The sequence below is a fragment of the Oncorhynchus mykiss genome, unplaced genomic scaffold (genome assembly GCF_013265735.2).
Source record: "Oncorhynchus mykiss isolate Arlee unplaced genomic scaffold, USDA_OmykA_1.1 un_scaffold_289, whole genome shotgun sequence".
In the NCBI taxonomy this organism is placed as follows: Eukaryota; Metazoa; Chordata; class Actinopteri; order Salmoniformes; family Salmonidae; genus Oncorhynchus; species Oncorhynchus mykiss.
The window spans coordinates 156,779-176,663 of record NW_023493741.1 but is presented as its reverse complement, the minus strand read 5'-3'; the positions used below and the strand labels follow the sequence as shown (position 1 = coordinate 176,663).

The 19,885-nt window shown below is 44.7% G+C and overlaps 1 protein-coding gene across 1 annotated transcript; it reads left to right on the top strand.

Annotated features, from left to right (window-relative positions):
• Nucleotides 1–611: 611 nt before the first annotated feature.
• LOC110531313 (phosphatidylcholine:ceramide cholinephosphotransferase 2) lies at nucleotides 612–14,442 on the top strand. The gene is made up of 6 exons (XM_036973671.1): nucleotides 612–754; nucleotides 3,791–4,557; nucleotides 5,420–5,537; nucleotides 9,260–9,413; nucleotides 10,451–10,617; nucleotides 13,926–14,442. The coding sequence occupies exons 2-6, from the start codon at nucleotides 4,022–4,024 to the stop codon at nucleotides 14,118–14,120; spliced, it is 1,170 nt and encodes a 389-aa protein (XP_036829566.1). The 5' UTR covers nucleotides 612–754; nucleotides 3,791–4,021; the 3' UTR covers nucleotides 14,121–14,442.
• Nucleotides 14,443–19,885: the final 5,443 nt, after the last annotated feature.

Below are 19,885 nucleotides of genomic sequence, written 5' to 3'. Positions count from 1 at the left end.
ATAACCTGGGAGTGGGCTGCTGGTCAGGATGTGTCACACAGAGTTGTTGGTTATTTACTGGAAATGAGTTATTACCAAATGGCACCCTACATAGGGCTCTGGTCAGAAGTAGTGCACTATATATAGGGAATATGGTGCCATAGGGGTCTGGTCAGAAGTAGTGCACTATATAGGGAATAGGGTTCCATTTGGACTCATGGTGTTGTCCAGTCAGTCACGGGGGTAGCCTCATCTGAAACTAAATTAGAGAGCTGAGGTGAAACGTTAACTAAACAGCTGATCTGAGTGACTTATATTATGCCCCGGAGTCAGGGACAAGACAGTCCCTCATGATGACGGTGAGTCATTTGAGCTCGAGCTTCAACAACGTTCTGGAACGGGCGGATCGTTTAACGAGAAGTGACTCACTGAGAGGGGAGTGGCCTTGGTGTACCTTATTTGGGCCGGGAGAACCAGTTATCTGCAATCTTTTTTTTTAAAGACCTTTAAATTTAATCGACACCTTTTTATATGAAATTGGGCTATTATAAATATATATATATATATATAGAAATGCACATTCTGAATAGTTTTGAAAATGTATCAAATGTAATAGGAAGCTATAGGGGCGTGTTTTGCTGAAGAGGGCGTGTCTTGTCTGACAGGAGGGGAGCTGTGATTTACACACCCAAGGTAAGAGAAGACAACTCAACATAGAGGAGGAAGACAAAAAAGGTCACAGACTTGTTTCGAACTTTCACGTTACTGAACACAGGTAAGCTGTTTTTTTTTTATGTGGGGATACATTGTTTAATTAGCCTAACTTGAGAACGTTTGTTGGTTTCATTTCCCTAAGAGCGCAGGTAAAAAGTTTTAAGAGTTAGAGAAGGTGTTGTCGGTCGCCATAGCTCACCTTTCAACAGGTGAATTGCTTCCGACTGGCTTTGCGGGTCGAATATCCAGTTAATATTAAAGACTTAACTATTTCCAGTACTTAAACACAGAGGACTCCTAATTTATATTTCACCTACGTAAATCCTTCATGTTATTATCGCCCGGTGAGAATGATAATATTTGTTATATACCCGTATGTTGTGATGATGGCGGCGAGAAGGGTTGCTTACTTTGAGCCTGTTCCATTACGCCGATTATGTTGCAAAACGGAATGCCACGGGGAGGGACCTAGCTGAATGTGTCCAATAGAAACTCTGGTTTTGTTTTGTTTGGTTCTTAATTAAACTGTAACCGGTTTGCGTTATGTTTACACTCCTCTCCCTTTGACTGTGGCGTGTGAATGATGCCGCGTTCAAGACAACCGGGAACTCGGTACTCTCCGAATTCCGAGCGTTCAAAACAACTGGGAACTATTTGAATGGTCATCCAACCCACAACTTGGGAACTCGGGTCTTTTGACATTCTAATTGATATTCTAATTGGCATTCTAGTTCTTCTAAACATTCTAAACTATGAGGGAATAATGTGGACATTGCCTGACTATATAGATTGGTTCCTTGGTGATGTTTCTATGTGCCCAACACAGGCACACATAATAAACCCATGAATAGTGGTAGCATTAATCTCACCATTGCTGTTTTTGTCATCACAAAGTGACCAAGGGGGTGATTTCTCAGGGCTATGATAATATCCAGAATCATTATTAGGAAGAGCCTTTGGTGTTGCTGCAATAGTCTATCCGGACAGTAGACGTAGTGTCCAATCCATATGAAAATATGGAGTAATTTACCTTGATGCTGTAAATCAAGCAGACAACAACAGAGGGCCAATATCACTAGGGATCCAGACAACAAGATGATCACTATCACTAGGGATCCAGACAACAACAGAGGGCCTCTATCACTAGGGATCCAGACAACAACAGAGGGCCTCTATCACTAGGGATCCAGACAACAAGATGATCACTATCACTAGGGATCCAGACAACAACAGAGGGCCAATATCACTAGAGATACAGACAACAACAGAGGGCCAATATCACTAGAGATACAGACAACAACAGAGGGCCAATATCACTAGAGATACAGACAACAACAGAGGGCCAATATCACTAGAGATACAGACAACAACAGAGGGCCAATATCACTAGGGATCCAGACAACAACAGAGGGCCAATATCACTAGGGATCCAGACAACAACAGAGGGCCAATATCACTAGGGATACAGACAACAACAGAGGGCCAATATCACTAGGGATACAGACAACAACAGAGGGCCAATATCACTAGGGATACAGACAACAACAGAGGGCCAATATCACTAGGGATACAGACAACAACAGAGGGCCAACTTGGGGACTTGTCTGACAACTAGATCCAGGACTCTTTCAGGGTTCACGTTCACTGCCTAATTTAACTGATTTATGCTTCATATATCAGCTGTACAATGTGATGGAGGAAAGCACTGTGCATGCAGAGGGTTGCACTTCCATTGAATGGCGATAGTTTAACCACAATATGCCACAAGACCTAGAATTGGGGACAGTTTAATCAGAATATATATATAATATATCATAATATACCACAAGACCTAGAATTGAATTGCCTCAAGTTTGCAACCCTATACAAGAGTAATGAGATAAAGACGGTTTATATTAGATGCATGGGAGGAAGACAGACGGTTTATATTAGATGCATGGGAGGAAGACAGACGGTTAGAGGGGGGGTCAGTCACACATTAACACGCAGGCCAGATATGATATGGAGAAAGAGGATTTGTAGCATGAGTACACTCACTCAGTCACTCAGTCACTCACTCACTCAGTCACTTACTCAGTCACTCACTCAATATGCTTTCCTCCAACACTGTGTGTGTTACGTAACGGTGTTGTTTAGTTACCTAGGTAATGTAATTGTTTTAGAGGATTGCATTGGGATTCACATTCTATGAATAGCCCCTCCACCCCTCCCTCCACCCCTTCCTCCCTTCCTCCACCCCTCCCTCCCTCCACCCATCCCTCCCTCCCTCCACCCCTCCCTCCCTCCACCCCTCCATCCCTCCCTCCATCCTGCCAGTTGTTGTAGCAGTCTGAACTCCTCATTGTCCTGCGTCAACAAGACTATTAAAGCACACAGAGGTGTGTGTGTGTGAAATCACCTGTGGTTTAAAGAGTGAGGAATGTGTGTGTGTGTGTGAAGTTAAGGTGTGGCTCTTTCTCTCTGCGCTCTCTCTCTCTCTGGTTTCTCTGAGTCAAAACCAACATTCCTACAGGTAGGATCGGAACATTTCTCACCTGTGTTGACTGAGTGTGACTGTACAGAGAGTGCAGGTAGAAGAGAACACACCTTGTTACCTGCCTGTCCTCTCTGACCACTGATGGCTGGTTTCCCCAGACACAGATCAGTCCAGTCCTGGTCTAAAAAAGCATTTTAAATAAGTTCACAATCCTAGAACTAGGCTTAAAATGTGTCTGGTGAAACTGCCCCCGAGAGCTCTGAAAACAGCCTGTCTTTCTGTGTGTCTGTGGAGGCTGTTGGGGGGGAGGACGGCTCATTATAACGTCTGGAACGGAGCCAATGGAACGGCATCAAATCATGGAAACCATGGAAACCACATGTTTGATGTGTTTGATCCCATGGAAACCATGTGTTTGATGTGTTTGATCCCATTCCACTGACTCCGCTCCAGCCTTTACCACGAGCCCGTCCTCACCAGCCTCCTGAGCTAGCTAGCCTGTCAAACAGGTTTTCACCCCTTCCTCCTCTTTGTACATTTCAGTTCCTTTTAGTTGATCAGGTAGAAACAGGTTCTCGTCTCCTGGACAGTCTCTGATGTCTGTGTATTTGTGTTTTCCAGGTGTTTCCAAAGGTCTCTGACATTGTTGATGACCTCAGAGCTGATAGGATTATTGATCACATTGATCAGGTACCTCTAACCCGCCAAACATTATCGGAGGTCGGAGGTCACACCTTGCTGGAAGTTTCTGGATTATATATTTGTTTTTGGAGGCTGCTGATTGGTTAAAGGACATGTTTGGAGCCTGCTGATTGGCCGGTTGAGTGTCTCAAAATATCCACCCCAGAACTGATGCACGAAAACGAGGCGAGACCGACTGGAGGCCACTCCCACTTTGAGGTCTCCGTGACAATGGAGTCCCAGCCGCCGCCACCAGCTCCTCACATCGTCTCCAACGGCAACCCTCACGGCAACCCTTCGTCATCAACGATAACGGACCACATCCCTAACACTAAGTCCAAGCATAACCAGGACGACCGACGGACCAGCGGCAAATCCAGCCGACTGATCCGGTCGCTTAGCAACGGTCTCCGGAAACACAGTGACTACGTCAAGATTTCGGTACCGGAAGGCCGCGGCAACCGGTTGCCGCGGGAATGGTGGAAAACAGGGGTGGCGTTTGTGTACGCGTTATTCAACCTCATCCTGACCACCGTCATCATCACCGTCGTACACGAACGGGTACCGGATAAATCGGTCAGTCCCCCGTTACCGGATAAATTCTTTGACTATGTGGACCGTGTACCGTGGGCGTTTACGGTCACCGAAGTCAACGGGATGGTGTTGGTGGGACTCTGGTTCATACAGTGGCTGTTCCTCAAACACAAGTACTTTCTTTTCAATTCAAATAACTTTATTGGCACTGGAAACGCATGTTTACATTGACAAAAGCAAAGTGGAAAAAAATTAAATAAACAATAGACCTTAAATATTACACTCACAAAAGTTTTTCAAAGGAATAGACATTTTTAAATGTTATATTATGTCTGTATACGTTGTTATAACCACTGTGACTGAACTGTGTTTTTCGACTATTGGTTTAGACTGCAAGGCTATTGGTGTAGACTGCACGGCTATTGGTGTAGACTGCACGGCTATTGGTGTAGACTGCACGGCTATTGGTGTAGACTGCACGGCTATTGGTGTAGACTGCACGGCTATTGGTGTAGACTGCACGGCTATTGGTGTAGACTGCACGGCTATTGGTGTAGACTGCACGGCTATTGGTGTAGACTGCACGGCTATTGGTGTAGACTGCACGGCTATTGGTGTAGACTGCACGGCTATTGGTGTAGACTGCACGGCTATTGGTGTAGGCTGCACGGCTATTGGTGTAGGCTGCACGGCTATTGGTGTAGGCTGCACGGCTATTGGTGTAGGCTGCACGGCTGTTGGTTTAGACTGCACGGCTGTTGGTTTAGACTGCAAGGCTATTGGTTTAGACTGCAAGGCTATTGGTTTAGACTGCAAGGCTATTGGTTTAGACTGCAAGGCTATTGGTGTAGACTGCACGGCTATTGGTGTAGACTGCACGGCTATTGGTGTAGACTGCACGGCTATTGGTTTAGACTGCAAGGCTATTGGTGTAGACTGCAAGGCTATCTGCAAGGCTATTGGTGTAGACTGCTGTTCTAATTGTGGTGACTTGGTTTAGACTGCTGTTCTAATTGTGGTGACTTCCCCCTCCAGGTCCATCATTGGTCGGAGGTGTTTCTTCATGATCGGAACGTTGTACATGTACCGTTGTGTCACCATGTACATCACCACGCTACCTGTCCCTGGCAAACACTTCACCTGCGCTCCCAAGGTACACAATGATTATCAAATGTATTTATATAGCCCTTCGTACATCAGCTGATATCTCAAAGTGCTGTACAGAAACCCAGCCTAAAAACTAAAAACAGCAAGCAATGCAGGTGTAGAAGCACGGTGGCTAGGAAAAACTCCCTAGAAAGGCCAGAACCCAGAAAGAAACCTAGAGGAACCAGGCTATGTGGGGTGGCTAGGAAAAACTCCCTAGAAAGGCAGGAACCAAATGATGATTCATGATTCACATAGAGACTAGATGACTGATGGGGCACCATTTTGTAAAATATATTTTGAAATCTACAGAAATGCATTTATAGTGAACAAAAAAGTCAACATGCAACAATTTCAAAGATTTTACTGAGTTACATTTCATAATAGGAAATCAGTCAATTTAAATAAATAAATTAGGCCCTAATCTATGGATTTCACATGACATCTGTTGGTCACAGACACCTTTAAAAATAAAGGTAGGGGTGTGGACCAGACAACCAGTCAGTATCTGGTGTGACCACCATTTGCCTCATGCAGCGTGACACATCTCCTTCACATAGAGTTGATCAGGCTGTTGATTGTAGCCTGTGGAATGTCGTCCCACTCCTCTTCAATGGCTGTGTGAAGTTTCTGGGTATTGGCGGGAACTGGAACACGCTGACGTACACGTCGATCCAGAGCATCCCAAACATGCTCAACGGGTGACATGTCTGGTGAGTATTCAGGCCATGGAAGAACTGGGACATTATCATCTTCCAGGAATTGTGTCCAGATCCTTGCGACATGGGGCCGTGCATTATCATGCTGAAACATGAGGTGATGGAGGTGGATGAATGGCAGGACAATGGGTCTCAGGATCTCGTCTCGGTATCTCTGTGCATTCAAATTGCCATTTATAATATGCAATTGTGTTTGTTGTCCGTAGCTTATGCCTGCCAATACCATAACCCCACCGCCACTATGGGGCACTCTGTTCACAACGTTGACATCAACAAACCGCTCGCCCACACCATGCCATACACGTGGTCTGCGGTTGTGAGGCCGGTTGGACGTTCTGCCAACTTCTCTAAAACGGTGTTGGAAGTGGCTTATGGTAGAGAAATTAACATTAATTTATTTGCCAACAACTCTGGTGGACATTCCTGCAGTCAGCATTCCAATTGCAAACTCCCTCAAACCTTCTGACATCTGTGGCATTGGGCTGTGGGACAAAACTACACATTTCAGGGTGGCCTGTTATTGTCCCCAGCACAAGGTGCACCTGTGTAATGATCATGCTGTTTAATCAGCTTCTTGATATGCCACACCTGTCAGGTGGATGGATTATCTTGGCAAAGGAGGAATGCTCACTAACAGGGATGTAAACACATTTGTGCACAACATTGGAGAGGAAGAAAAAATAATTGTGCTCATGGAACAGTTCTGAGATTTTATTTCAGCTCATGAAACATGGGACCAACACTTTACATGTTTGTTTATATAATTGTTTAGTATGTATATATGTCTACATTTAGTTTTAGTCACGCGTTCTATTCCAGAGACACCTTAATCCTTCTAAATTAGATTGTGAGATATACAGTGCCTTGCGAAAGTATTCGGCCCCCTTGAACTTTGCGACCTTTTGCCACATTTCAGGCTTCAAACATAAAGATATAAAACTGTATTTTTTCGTGAAGAATCAACAACAAGTGGGACACAATCATGAAGTGGAACGACATTTATTGAATATTTCAAACTTTTTTAACAAATCAAAAACTGAAAAATTGGGCGTGCAAAATTATTCAGCCCCTTTACTTTCAGTGCAGCAAACTCTCTCCAGAAGTTCAGTGAGGATCTCTGAATGATCCAATGTTGACCTAAATGACTAATGATGATAAATACAATCCACCTGTGTGTAATCAAGTCTCCGTATAAATGCACCTGCACTGTGATAGTCTCAGAGTTCCGTTAAAAGTGCAGAGAGCATCATGAAGAACAAGGAACACACCAGGCAGGTCCGAGATACTGTTGTGAAGAAGTTTAAAGCCGGATTTGGATACAAAAATATTTCCCAAGCTTTAAACATCCCAAGGAGCACTGCGCAAGCGATAATATTGAAATGGAAGGAGTATCAGACCACTGCAAATCTACCAAGACCTGGCCGTCCCTCTAAACTTTCAGCTCATACAAGGAGAAGACTGATCAGAGATGCAGCCAAGAGGCCCATGATCAGTCTGGATGAACTGCAGAGATCTACAGCTGAGGTGGGAGACTCTGTCCATAGGACAACAATCAGTCGTATATTGCACAAATCTGGCCTTTATGGACGAGTGGCAAGAAGAAAGCCATTTCTTAAAGATATCCATAAAAAGTGTTGTTTAAAGTTTGCCACAAGCCACCTGGGAGACACACCAAACATGTGGAAGAAGGTGCTCTAGTCAGATGAAACCAAAATTGAACTTTTTGGCAACAATGCAAAACGTAATGTTTGGCGTAAAAACAACACAGCTCATCACCCTGAACACACCATCCCCACTGTCAAACATGGTGGTGGCAGCATCATGGTTTGGGCCTGCTTTTCTTCAGCAGGGACAGGGAAGATGGTTAAAATTGATGGGAAGATGGATGGAGACAAATACAGGACCATTCTGGAAGAAAACCCGATGGAGTCTGCAAAAGACCTGAGACTGGGACGGAGATTTGTCTTCCAACAAGACAATGATCCAAAACATAAAGCAAAATCTACAATGGAATGGTTCAAAAATAAACATATCCAGGTGTTAGAATGGCCAAGTCAAAGTCCAGACCTGAATCCAATTGAGAATCTGTGGAAAGAACTGAAAACTGCTGTTCACAAATGCTCTCCATCCAACCTCACTGAGCTCGAGCTGTTTTGCAAGGAGGAATGGGAAAAAATGTCAGTCTCTCGATGTGCAAAACTGATAGAGACATACCCCAAGCGACTTACAGCTGTAATCGCAGCAAAAGGTGGCGCTACAAAGTATTAACTTAAGGGGGCTGAATAATTTTGCACGCCCAATTTTTCAGTTTATGATTTGTTAAAAAAGTTTGAAATATCCAATAAATGTCGTTCCACTTCATGATTGTGTCCCACTTGTTGTTGATTCTTCACAAAAAAAATACAGTTTTATATCTTCATGTTTGAAGCCTGAAATGTGGCAAAAGGTCGCAAAGTTCAAGGGGGCCGAATACTTTCGCAAGGCACTGTATGTATCCTTGAAACTTTTAACTGAAATACTGTAGTATTCCATTCATTCCTATTGGCTCCTGCTGGCCAATTTTGCTGACCGGTGGCTTCAACGCCTCTCATTGAATACCACATTATGAGTCATAATACCCATGAAACCTAGCGGTCAAACGGGGAAATAGTCACCTTTTTTACTCGGTTATCAAAACGCCCCGTCAGGGTAGACCTACATGAAACACAGCCCTTATTTTAAGTGTTTCTCAAATCCCCTTTGGGGGAAAATTTAATGGAGGAAAAATTATCTGAACCATTACCCTGTTTGACCGCTAGGTTTTATGGGTATTATGACACCTCCGCTGTGGGGCTATATTTGGCCAATACATAGCATCAGCAATTCAAGGTTTATATATGTCATTGTTAATTAAGCCAGGATCAGTCCATTGCAGTATGTTAATTAAGCCAGGATCAGTCCATTGCAGTATGTTAATTAAGCCAGGATCAGTCCATTGTTAACTAAAACTCTACCCCCCCCCCCCTCCTAGCTTTATGGTGACTCTGAAGGGATGGTGTGGCGTATCCTGGGTCTGATTAGTGGAGGAGGCCTGTCAATCACCGGGGGTCACCTCATGTGTGGAGACTTCCTCTACAGTGGACACACTGTAACACTCACACTGGCATACCTGTTTATCCAAGAGTGTACGTATACACACACACACACACACACACACGTACACACACACTCTCTGTAACACTCACACTGGCATACCTGTTTATCCAAGAGTGTACGTACACACATACACACACACACACACACACACACTCACACTCTCTGTAACCCTCACAATGACATACCTGTTTATTTAGTGTAAGAAATGAGATTCTTATTTTATTAAGGAAATAGAGAAGTGTTACAGAAAGGAGGCCACCCCTCTAGTGGGACCGGGTCGGGGGCCTCTCTAACCTGGGACCGGGTCGGGGGGCCTCTCTAACCTGGGACCGGGTCGGGGAGCCTCTCTAACCTGGGACCGGGTCGGGGGGCCTCTCTAACCTGGGACCGGGTCGGGGGGCCTCTCTAAACTGGGACCGGGTCGGGGGGCCTCTCTAACCTGGGACCGGGTCGGGGGGCCTCTCTAACCTGGGACCGGGTCGGGGGGCCTCTCTAACCTGGGACCGGGTCGGGGGGCCTCTCTAACCTGGGACCGGGTCGGGGGGCCTCTCTAACCTGGGACCGGGTCGGGGGGCCTCTCTAACCTGGGACCGGGTCGGGGGGCCTCTCTAACCTGGGACCGGGTCCGGCGGCTGTAGTCTCTCTAACCTGGGACCGTTCTAGATGATTCTGTGCTTCCAACTTTGTGGCAACAGTTTGGGGAAGGCCCTTTCCTCTTTCAGCATGACAATGTCCCCGTGCACAAAGCGAGGTCCATACAGAAATGTTTTGTCGAGATTGGTGTGAAAGAACTTGACTTGCCTGCTGATTGGAAGCAAGTCCCCACAAAAATGTTCTAATATCTAGTGGAAAGTCTTCCTAGAAGAGTGGAGGCTGTTATAGCAGCAACTCCCATGATTTTGAAATGTTTTATGAGCAGGTGTCCACATACTTTTGATCATGTCGTATATTTACCAGTCCTGTGAGGCTCTGAAAAGTGTATTTTGAATTGGGGGAAAATGGGTGGCAAAAACAATTTGACACATGAGGTTGTGTTGTAACTACGTTAATTTGTTTACCTCCTCAGACTCCCCCAAGAAGATGTGGTGGTACGTGTGGTTGTGCTGGTTGCTCAGTGTTGTGGGCGTGATCTGTATCCTGATTGGTCATGAGCATTACAGCATTGATGTTGTCTTCGCCTACTTTGTTACATCACGCCTCTTCTGGTGGTATCACACCATGGCCAACACACAGGTAAGATATATATATATATTTTTTATATTTTATTTATTTATTTTTTATTTTACCTTTATTTAACCAGGGAGGCAAGTTGAGAACAAGTTCTCATTTACAATTGCGACCTGGCCAAGATAAAGCAAAGCAGTTCGACACATACAACGACACAGAGTTACACATGGAGTAAAACAAACATGCAGTCAATAATGCAGTATAAACAAGTCTATATACTATGTGAGCAAATGAGGTGAGAAGGGAGGTAAAGGCAAAAAAGGCCTTGGTGGCAAGGTAAATACAATATAGCAAGTAAAACACTGGAATGGTAGTTTTGCAATGGAAGAATGTGCAAAGTAGAAATAAAAATAATGGGGTGCAAAGGAGCAAAATAAATAAATAAATTAAATACAGTTGGGAAAGAGGTAGTTGATAGGGCTAAATTATAGGTGGGCTATGTACAGGTGCAGTAATCTGTGAGCTGCTCTGACAGTTGATGCTTAAAGCTAGTGAGGGAGATAAGTGTTTCCAGTTTCAGAGATTTTTGTAGTTCGTTCCAGTCATTGGCAGCAGAGAACTGGAAGGAGAGGCGGCCAAAGAAAGAATTGGTTTTGGGGGTGACTAGAGAGATATACCTGCTGGAGCGTGTGCTACAGGTGGGAGATGCTATGGTGACCAGCGAGCTGAGATAAGGGGGGACTTTACCTAGCAGGGTCTTGTAGATGACATGGAGCCAGTGGGTTTGGCGACGAGTATGAAGCGAGGGCCAGCCAACGAGAGCTAGGAGAGCTAGCTATTTAACTAGGAAAGTCAGTTAAGAACAAATTCTTATTTTCAATGATGGCCTAGGAACAGTGGGTTAACTGCCTGTTCAGGGGCAGAACAACAGATTTGTACCTTGTCAGCTCGGGGGTTTGAACTTACTAGTCCAACTCTCTAACCACTAGGCTACCCTGCCGCCCCATATACACACACACAGGTAGTGTGTATGTATATATATATATATATATATATATATATATATATATATATATATATATATATATATATATATATATATATATATATATATATATATATATATATATATATATATATACTGCTCAAAAAAATAAAGGGAACACTTAAACAACACAATGTAACTCCAAGTCAATCACACTTCTGTGAAATCAAAATGTCCACTTATTGATTGACAATAAATGTCACATGCTGTTGTGCAAATGGAATAGACAACAGGTGGAAATTATAGGCATTTAGCAAGACACCCCCAATAAAGGAGTGGTTCTGCAGGTGGTGACCACAGACCACTTCTCAGTTCCTATGCTTCCTGGCTGATGTTTTGGTCACTTTTGAATGCTGGCGGTGCTTTCACTCTAGCGGTAGCATGAGACGGAGTCTACAACCCACACAAGTGGCTCAGGTAGTGCAGCTCATCCAGGATGGCACATCAATGCGAGCTGTGGCAAGAAGGTTTGCTGTGTCTGTCAGCGTAGTGTCCAGAGCATGGAGGCGCTACCAGGAGACAGGCCAGTACATCAGGAGGCCGTAGGAGGGCAACAAACCAGCAGCAGGACTGCTACCTCCGCCTTTGTGCAGGGAGGAGCAGGAGGAGCACTGCCAGAGCCCTGCAAAATGACCTCCAGCAGGCCACAAATGTGCACGTGTCTGCTCAAACGGTCAGAAACAGACTCCATGAGGGTGGTATGAGGGCCCGACGTCCACAGGTGGGGGTTGTGCTTACAGCCCAACACCGTGCAGGACGTTTGGCATTTGCCAGAGAACACCAAGATTGGCAAATTCGCCACTGGTGCCCTGTGCTCTTCACAGATGAAAGCAGGTTCACACTGAGCACATGTGACAGACGTGACAGAGTCTGGAGACGCCGTGGAGAACGTTCTGCTGCCTGCAACATCCTCCAGCATGACCGGTTTGGCAGTGGGTCAGTCATGGTGTGGGGTGGCATTTCTTTGGGGGGCCGCACAGCCCTCCATGTGCTCGCCAGAGGTAGCCTGACTGCCATTAGGTACCGAGATGAGATCCTCAGACCCCTTGTGAGACCATATGCTGGTGCGGTTGGCCCTGGGTTCCTCCTAATGCAAGACAATGCTAGACCTCATGTGGCTGGAGTGTGTCAGCAGTTCCTGCAAGAGGAAGGCATTGATGCTATGGACTGGGCCGCCCGTTCCCCAGACCTGAATCCAATTGAGCACATCTGGGACATCATGTCTCGCTCCATCCACCAACGCCACGTTGCACCACAGACTGTCCAGGAGTTGGCGGATGCTTTAGTCCAGGTCTGGGAGGAGATCCCTCAGGAGACCATCCGCCACCTCATCAGGAGCATGCCTGGGGAGGTAGGGAGGTCATACAGGCACGTGGAGGCCACACACACTACTGAGCCTCATTTTGACTTGTTTTAAGGACATTACATCAAAGTTGGATCAGCCTGTAGTGTGGTTTTCCACTTTAATTTTGAGTGTGACTCCAAATCCAGACCTCCATAGGTTGATAATTTCTGTGTGATTTTGTTGTCAGCCCATTCAACTATGTAAAGAAAAAAGTATTTAATAAGAATATTTAATTCATTCAAATCTAGGATGTGTTATTTTAGTGTTCCCTTTATTTTTTTGAGCAGTGTGTGTGTGTGTGTGTGTGTGTGTGTGTGTCTCTTTGTGTACACACACACACACACACACACACACACACAGGTAGGATATACAGTGGGGCAAAAAAGTATTTAGTCAGCCACCAATTGTGCAAGTTCTCCCACTTACAAATATGAGAGAGGCCTGTAATTTTCATCATAGGTACACTTCAACTATGACAGACTAAATGGGGGAAAAAAATCCAGAAAATCACATTGTAGGATTTTTTATGAATTTCTTTGCAAATTATGGTGGAAAATAAGTATTTGGTCAAAAAAATATATATATATGTGTATGTAGTATTATTATTATTATTATTATTTTTTATTTTTTTTTACCAAATAGTTAATTATATACACACACACACACACACACACAGAGGTAGGATATATATATATATGTGTGTATACATACATACGTGTATATATATCTCAACCATAATGTCTAGTAATGATGGTTGCTGTGTGAATATAGATAGTTTGTCACACAACAGCCTCAACTGATTTCAAAGCGTTCTCTTTAGTTCAGACTCTGATGAACTCTGACCTTTATGATTTACATCGGTCTCTAGGAATCCAATGGCTTATTATACGATTGTCCTTTAGAAAATAAACCCCTCAATATGTATATTTATTGGTTTTGAAAATAAACAACAATTCTAAACCAATTTTTACATTTTGTGTTCAGGCTCTACGCGGGGCTTCTAACAACTACCTGTCAAGGACCTGGTGGAACCCTGTGTTTAACTTCCTGGAGCGCAACGTCATGGCAACCGTTCCCTGTGTGTTCTCCTGGCCCGTCTCTCTGCCCTCTGCATGGTGTAACATTAACCCCTGTGAGAGATACTCTATGGTAGAGGGGGATGGGAACAGAGACCAGTAGAGGGCCTGTCTCTGCCCTCCTCGTGGTAACAACAACCCCATGGTAGAGGGGGATGGGACTGGAGACCAGTGATCCATTTTTCTATCCCTCCCTCCCTCTGTTCACAGATCACAGGCTGTAGCTTGTAATGAAAGAAACCTTCCTGAAGGCTCGGTCATTACTACCTCTGGTGTTGTTCAGCACGGACGCTACAGGCCAACACACCTGTGTAGGGGATAGGGTTGCACTGTGTAGGGGATAGGGTTGCACTGTGTAGGGGATAGGGTTGCACTGTGTAGGGGATAGGGGTGCACTGTGTAGGGGATAGGGGTGCACTGCGTAGGGGATAGGGGTGCACTGCGTAGGGGATAGGGGTGCACTGCGTAGGGGATAGGGGTGCACTGCGTAGGGGATAGGGGTGCACTGCGTAGGGGATAGGGGTGCACTGCGTAGGGGATAGGGGTGCACTGCGTAGGGGATAGGGGTGCACTGCGTAGGGGATAGGGGTGCACTGCGTAGGGGATAGGGGTGCACTGCGTAGGGGATAGGGGTGCACTGCGTAGGGGATAGGGGTGCACTGCGTAGGGGATAGGGGTGCACTGCGTAGGGGATAGGGGTGCACTGCGTAGGGGATAGGGGTGCACTGCGTAGGGGATAGGAGTGCACTGCGTAGGGGATAGGGGTGCACTGCGTAGGGGATAGGGGTGCACTGCGTAGGGGATAGGGGTGCACTGCGTAGGGGATAGGGGTGCACTGCGTAGGGGATAGGGGTGCACTGCGTAGGGGATAGGGGTGCACTGCGTAGGGGATAGGGGTGCACTGCGTAGGGGATAGGAGTGCACTGCGTAGGGGATAGGGGTGCACTGCGTAGGGGATAGGGGTGCACTGCGTAGGGGATAGGGGTGCACTGCGTAGGGGATAGGGGTGCACTGCGTAGGGGATAGGGGTGCACTGCGTAGGGGATAGGGGTGCACTGCGTAGGGGATAGGGGTGCACTGCGTAGGGGATAGGGGTGCACTGCGTAGGGGATAGGGGTGCACTGCGTAGGGGATAGGGGTGCACTGCGTAGGGGATAGGGGTGCACTGCGTAGGGGATAGGGGTGCACTGCGTAGGGGATAGGGCATCATTTGAGACTGATGCGTTGTGTATTGGGTCAGAGATTGGAACGTCAGAATTGGCAGTGTATTCCCTGTGCACTGTATAGGGTGCCATTTCAGACACCCCACTGTGAGCGAACCCAAGGACCAAATATTTATGTAATGACGATAACATGTTTAAACATTTATGTAAATATTTTGTTAGCCTGATCCCAGATCTGTCTGTGCTCTTGCTAACTCCATTGTTGTCATTGTCAAGCCCACTAGCCTGATCCCAGATCTGTCTGTGTGCTCTTGCTAACTCCAAACTAAAGACGATTTCCGTAAGGAGCAGAAACCGATCCGGCTGTTTTTTGGTTCAGTAAAACACTGAATATAAAGCCGTATCAAATGTAATCCATGTTACTGAAATATGTTTTTGTTCTGTTTTCATTCTTTTTAATCCTATTTAAAGTTGTCGTAACTTGATTGTTGTAATATAATGTTCATTTTGAGGGGAGGTGGTAGGGGGGGGGGGGGGGGGGGACTGAATAAAATGGCCGAACTCGCCTTCAAGACCCGTGTGTGCAGAGATAAGACAATGAAAGCTCTTCAGTGAATCCACAGTGCATTACCGGTTTGTCCGGGACCAAGTTAACAACCTGTTTCATATAAGAAAGGAATGACCAGAATGCCTTTTAGGGAAAGAAGATAGATTTTATTAAATGTATTAAATTGTGAGTTTGATCAATTCCAGTCCTGTTGCCGAGGGGATCCGGGGTACTCCCAGGGATAACTTTTATGTAGAAGGACTGAGAAGCTCAGTTCTGGGGACTTTTTGGAAAGATGTTCTACTCTAAAATGAACCTATAGCCCAACTGATGCAGCATAGTGGCTAGAAAAGGTCCAGAAGCCTGGGGTTGGTGTCACTTCCTGATTGGTATTATATTATTAAAAGGTACAGAAGCCTGGGGTTGGTCTCACTTCCTGATTGGTATTATATTATTAAAAGGTACAGAAGCCTGAGGTTGGTCTCACTTCCTGATTGGTATTATATTATTAAAAGGTACAGAAGCCTGGGGTTGGTCTCACTTCCTGATTGGTATTATATTATTAAAAGGTACAGAAGCCTGGGGTTGGTCTCACTTCCTGATTGGTATTATATTATTAAAAGGTACAGAAGCCTGGGGTTGGTCTCACTTCCTGATTGGTATTATATTATTAAAAGGTACAGAAGCCTGGGGTTGGTCTCACTTCCTGATTGGTATTATATTATTATAAGGTACAGAAGCCTGGGGTTGGTCTCACTTCCTGATTGGTATTATATTATTAAAAGGTCCAGAAGCCTGGGGTTGGTCTCACTTCCTGATTGGTATTATATTATTAAAAGGTCCAGAAGCCTGGGGTTGGTCTCACTTCCTGATTGGTATTATATTATTATAAGGTACAGAAGCCTGGGGTTGGTCTCACTTCCTGATTGGTATTATATTATTAAAAGGTACAGAAGCCTGGGGTTGGTCTCACTTCCTGATTGGTATTATATTATTAAAAGGTCCAGAAGCCTGGGGTTGGTCTCACTTCCTGATTGGTATTATATTATTAAAAGGTCCAGAAGCCTGGGGTTGGTCTCACTTCCTGATTGGTATTATATTATTAAAAGGTACAGAAGCCTGGGGTTGGTCTCACTTACTGATTGGTATTATATTATTAAAAGGTCCAGAAGCCTGGGGTTGGTCTCACTTCCTGATTGGTATTATATTATTAAAAGGTCCAGAAGCCTGGGGTTGGTCTCACTTCCTGATTGGTATTATATTATTAAAAGGTACTGAAGCCTGGGGTTGGTCTCACTTCCTGATTGGTATTATATTATTAAAAGGTCCAGAAGCCTGGGGTTGGTCTCACTTCCTGATTGGTATTATATTATTAAAAGGTACAGAAGCCTGGGGTTGGTCTCACTTCCTGATTGGTATTATATTATTAAAAGGTCCAGAAGCCTGGGGTTGGTCTCACTTCCTGATTGGTATTATATTATTAAAAGGTCCAGAAGCCTGGGGTTGGTCTCACTTCCTGATTGGTATTATATTATTAAAAGGTCCAGAAGCCTGGGGTTGGTCTCACTTCCTGATTGGTATTATATTATTAAAAGGTCCAGAAGCCTGGGGTTGGTCTCACTTCCTGATTGGTATTATATTATTAAAAGGTACAGAAGCCTGGGGTTGGTCTCACTTCCTGATTGGTATTATATTATTAAAAGGTCCAGAAGCCTGGGGTTGGTCTCACTTCCTGATTGGTATTATATTATTAAAAGGTACAGAAGCCTGGGGTTGGTCTCACTTCCTGATTGGTATTATATTATTAAAAGGTACAGAAGCCTGGGGTTGGTCTCACTTCCTGATTGGTATTATATTATTAAAAGGTACAGAAGCCTGGGGTTGGTCTCACTTCCTGATTGGTATTATATTATTAAAAGGTTCAGAAGCCTGGGGTTGGTCTCACTTCCTGATTGGTATTATATTATTAAAAGGTACAGAAGCCTGGGGTTGGTCTCACTTCCTGATTGGTATTATATTATTAAAAGGTCCAGAAGCCTGGGGTTGGTCTCACTTCCTGATTGGTATTATATTATTAAAAGGTACTGAAGCCTGGGGTTGGTCTCACTTCCTGATTGGTATTATATTATTAAAAGGTCCAGAAGCCTGGGGTTGGTCTCACTTCCTGATTGGTATTATATTATATTATTAAAAGGTCCAGAAGCCTGGGATTGGTCTCACTTCCTGATTGGTATTATATTATTAAAAGGTCCAGAAGCCTGGGGTTGGTCTCACTTCCTGATTGGTATTATATTATTAAAAGGTCCAGAAGCCTGGGGTTGGTCTCACTTCCTGATTGGTATTATATTATTAAAAGGTCCAGAAGCCTGGGGTTGGTCTCACTTCCTGATTGGTATTATATTATTAAAAGGTCCAGAAGCCTGGGGTTGGTCTCACTTCCTGATTGGTATTATATTATTAAAAGGTCCAGAAGCCTGGGGTTGGTCTCACTTCCTGATTGGTATTATATTATTAAAAGGTCCAGAAGCCTGGGGTTGGTCTCACTTCCTGATTGGTATTATATTATTAAAAGGTCCAGAAGCCTGGGGTTGGTCTCACTTCCTGATTGGTATTATATTATTAAAAGGTCCAGAAGCCTGGGGTTGGTCTCACTTCCTGATTGGTATTATATTATTAAAAGGTCCAGAAGCCTGGGTTTGGTCCATCTGCATTTACCCCACTGGACACTTCCTGATTGGTATTATTCATATTTTATTATAATTAATTAATCACTCAAATGTTAAACATTTTTTTTATTTTTTTATTACAAATTTATGTTGCCCTTTCTTTTTTTTAACACCTTTGTCCCCTTTGAGCTCTGTGGCATAGTAACAGGCATTCCGAGTCTGTTCTGTGAGCCGTTCAATTAAGAGTCGTTCGTTTGGCTCCGCTCAACTGAAAGAGTCGTTCGTTTGGCTCCGCTCAACTGAAAGAGTCGTTCGTTTGGCTCCGCTCAACTGAAAGAGTCGTTCGTTTGGCTCCGCTCAACTGAAAGAGTCGTTCGTTTGGCTCCGCTCAACTGAAAGAGTCGTTCGGTTGGCTCCCAAACGGGTAAACGGTTCACTACAGGCTTAGAAATGGATAAGCCATTAATAAATAGTCTAAATTTAAAAAAAAAAAAAAAATACTCTGAGAAAATGAGTTTAGATCAGAATGAGGTTCTCTCCTGTCTATATTGTTCCTGCACTGAGGAATTACCATCTTCAGAGAATGTTATTTAAATAATTGATCTGCAGATAAAACATTTAGATTATATATTTTTTAAACAGTAGTGTTTCTTCCCTTTTTCCAGAAGAGTTGCAGCCTGTGGAACTTCCTGAGTAAATCGACCAATCAAATCCAAATCGAATTGATTTATATAGCCCTTCGTACATCAGCTGATATCTCAAAGTGCTGTGCAGAAACCCAGACTAAAACCCCCAAACAGCAAGCAATGCAGGTGTTGAAGCACGTTGGCTAGGAAAAACTCCCTAGAAAGGCCAAAACCTAGGAAGAAACCTAGAGAGGAACCAGGCTATGTGGGGTGGCCAGTCGTCTTCTGGTTGTGCCGGGTGGAGATTATAACAGAACATGGCCAAGATGTTCAAATGTTCATAAATTACCAGCATGGTCAAATAATAGGTCTGGGACAGGTAGCACGTCCGGTGAACAGGTCAGGGTTCCATAGCCGCAGGCAGAACAGTTGAAATTGGAGCAGCAGCACGACCAGGTGGACTGGGGACAGCAAGGAGTTCTGGCATACAGCCGTGGACACCTCCACAAGAGCCCTGGGATTTCACTGTGAATATCGTGTGACTGATTTCACTGTGAATATCATGTGACGGGTATTGTGGGGTATGGTGTGACGTGTATTGTGAGGTATGGTGTATTGTGGGGTATGGTGTGATGTGTATTGTGAGGTATGGTGTGACGTGTATTGTGGGGTATGGTGTGACGTGTATTGTGGGGTATGGTGTGATGTGTATTGTGAGGTATGGTGTGACGTGTATTGTGGGGTAAGGTGTGACGTGTATTGTGGGGTATGGTGTGACGGGTATTGTGGGGTATGGTGTGACGTGTATTGTGGGGTATGGTGTGACGGGTATTGTGGGGTATGGTGCTAAAACACCTTGGCAACTT

Excerpts from the sequence above, each read along its gene's own strand:
- LOC110531313 (XM_036973671.1), top strand. The coding sequence starts at position 4,022 with ATGCACGAAAACGAGGCGAGACCGACTGGAGGCCACTCCCACTTTGAG. Across the intron at positions 9,414-10,450 it reads ATACCTGTTTATCCAAGAGT|ACTCCCCCAAGAAGATGTGG; the intron begins GTACGTATACAC and ends TTACCTCCTCAG. Across the intron at positions 10,618-13,925 it reads ACACCATGGCCAACACACAG|GCTCTACGCGGGGCTTCTAA; the intron begins GTAAGATATATA and ends TTTTGTGTTCAG.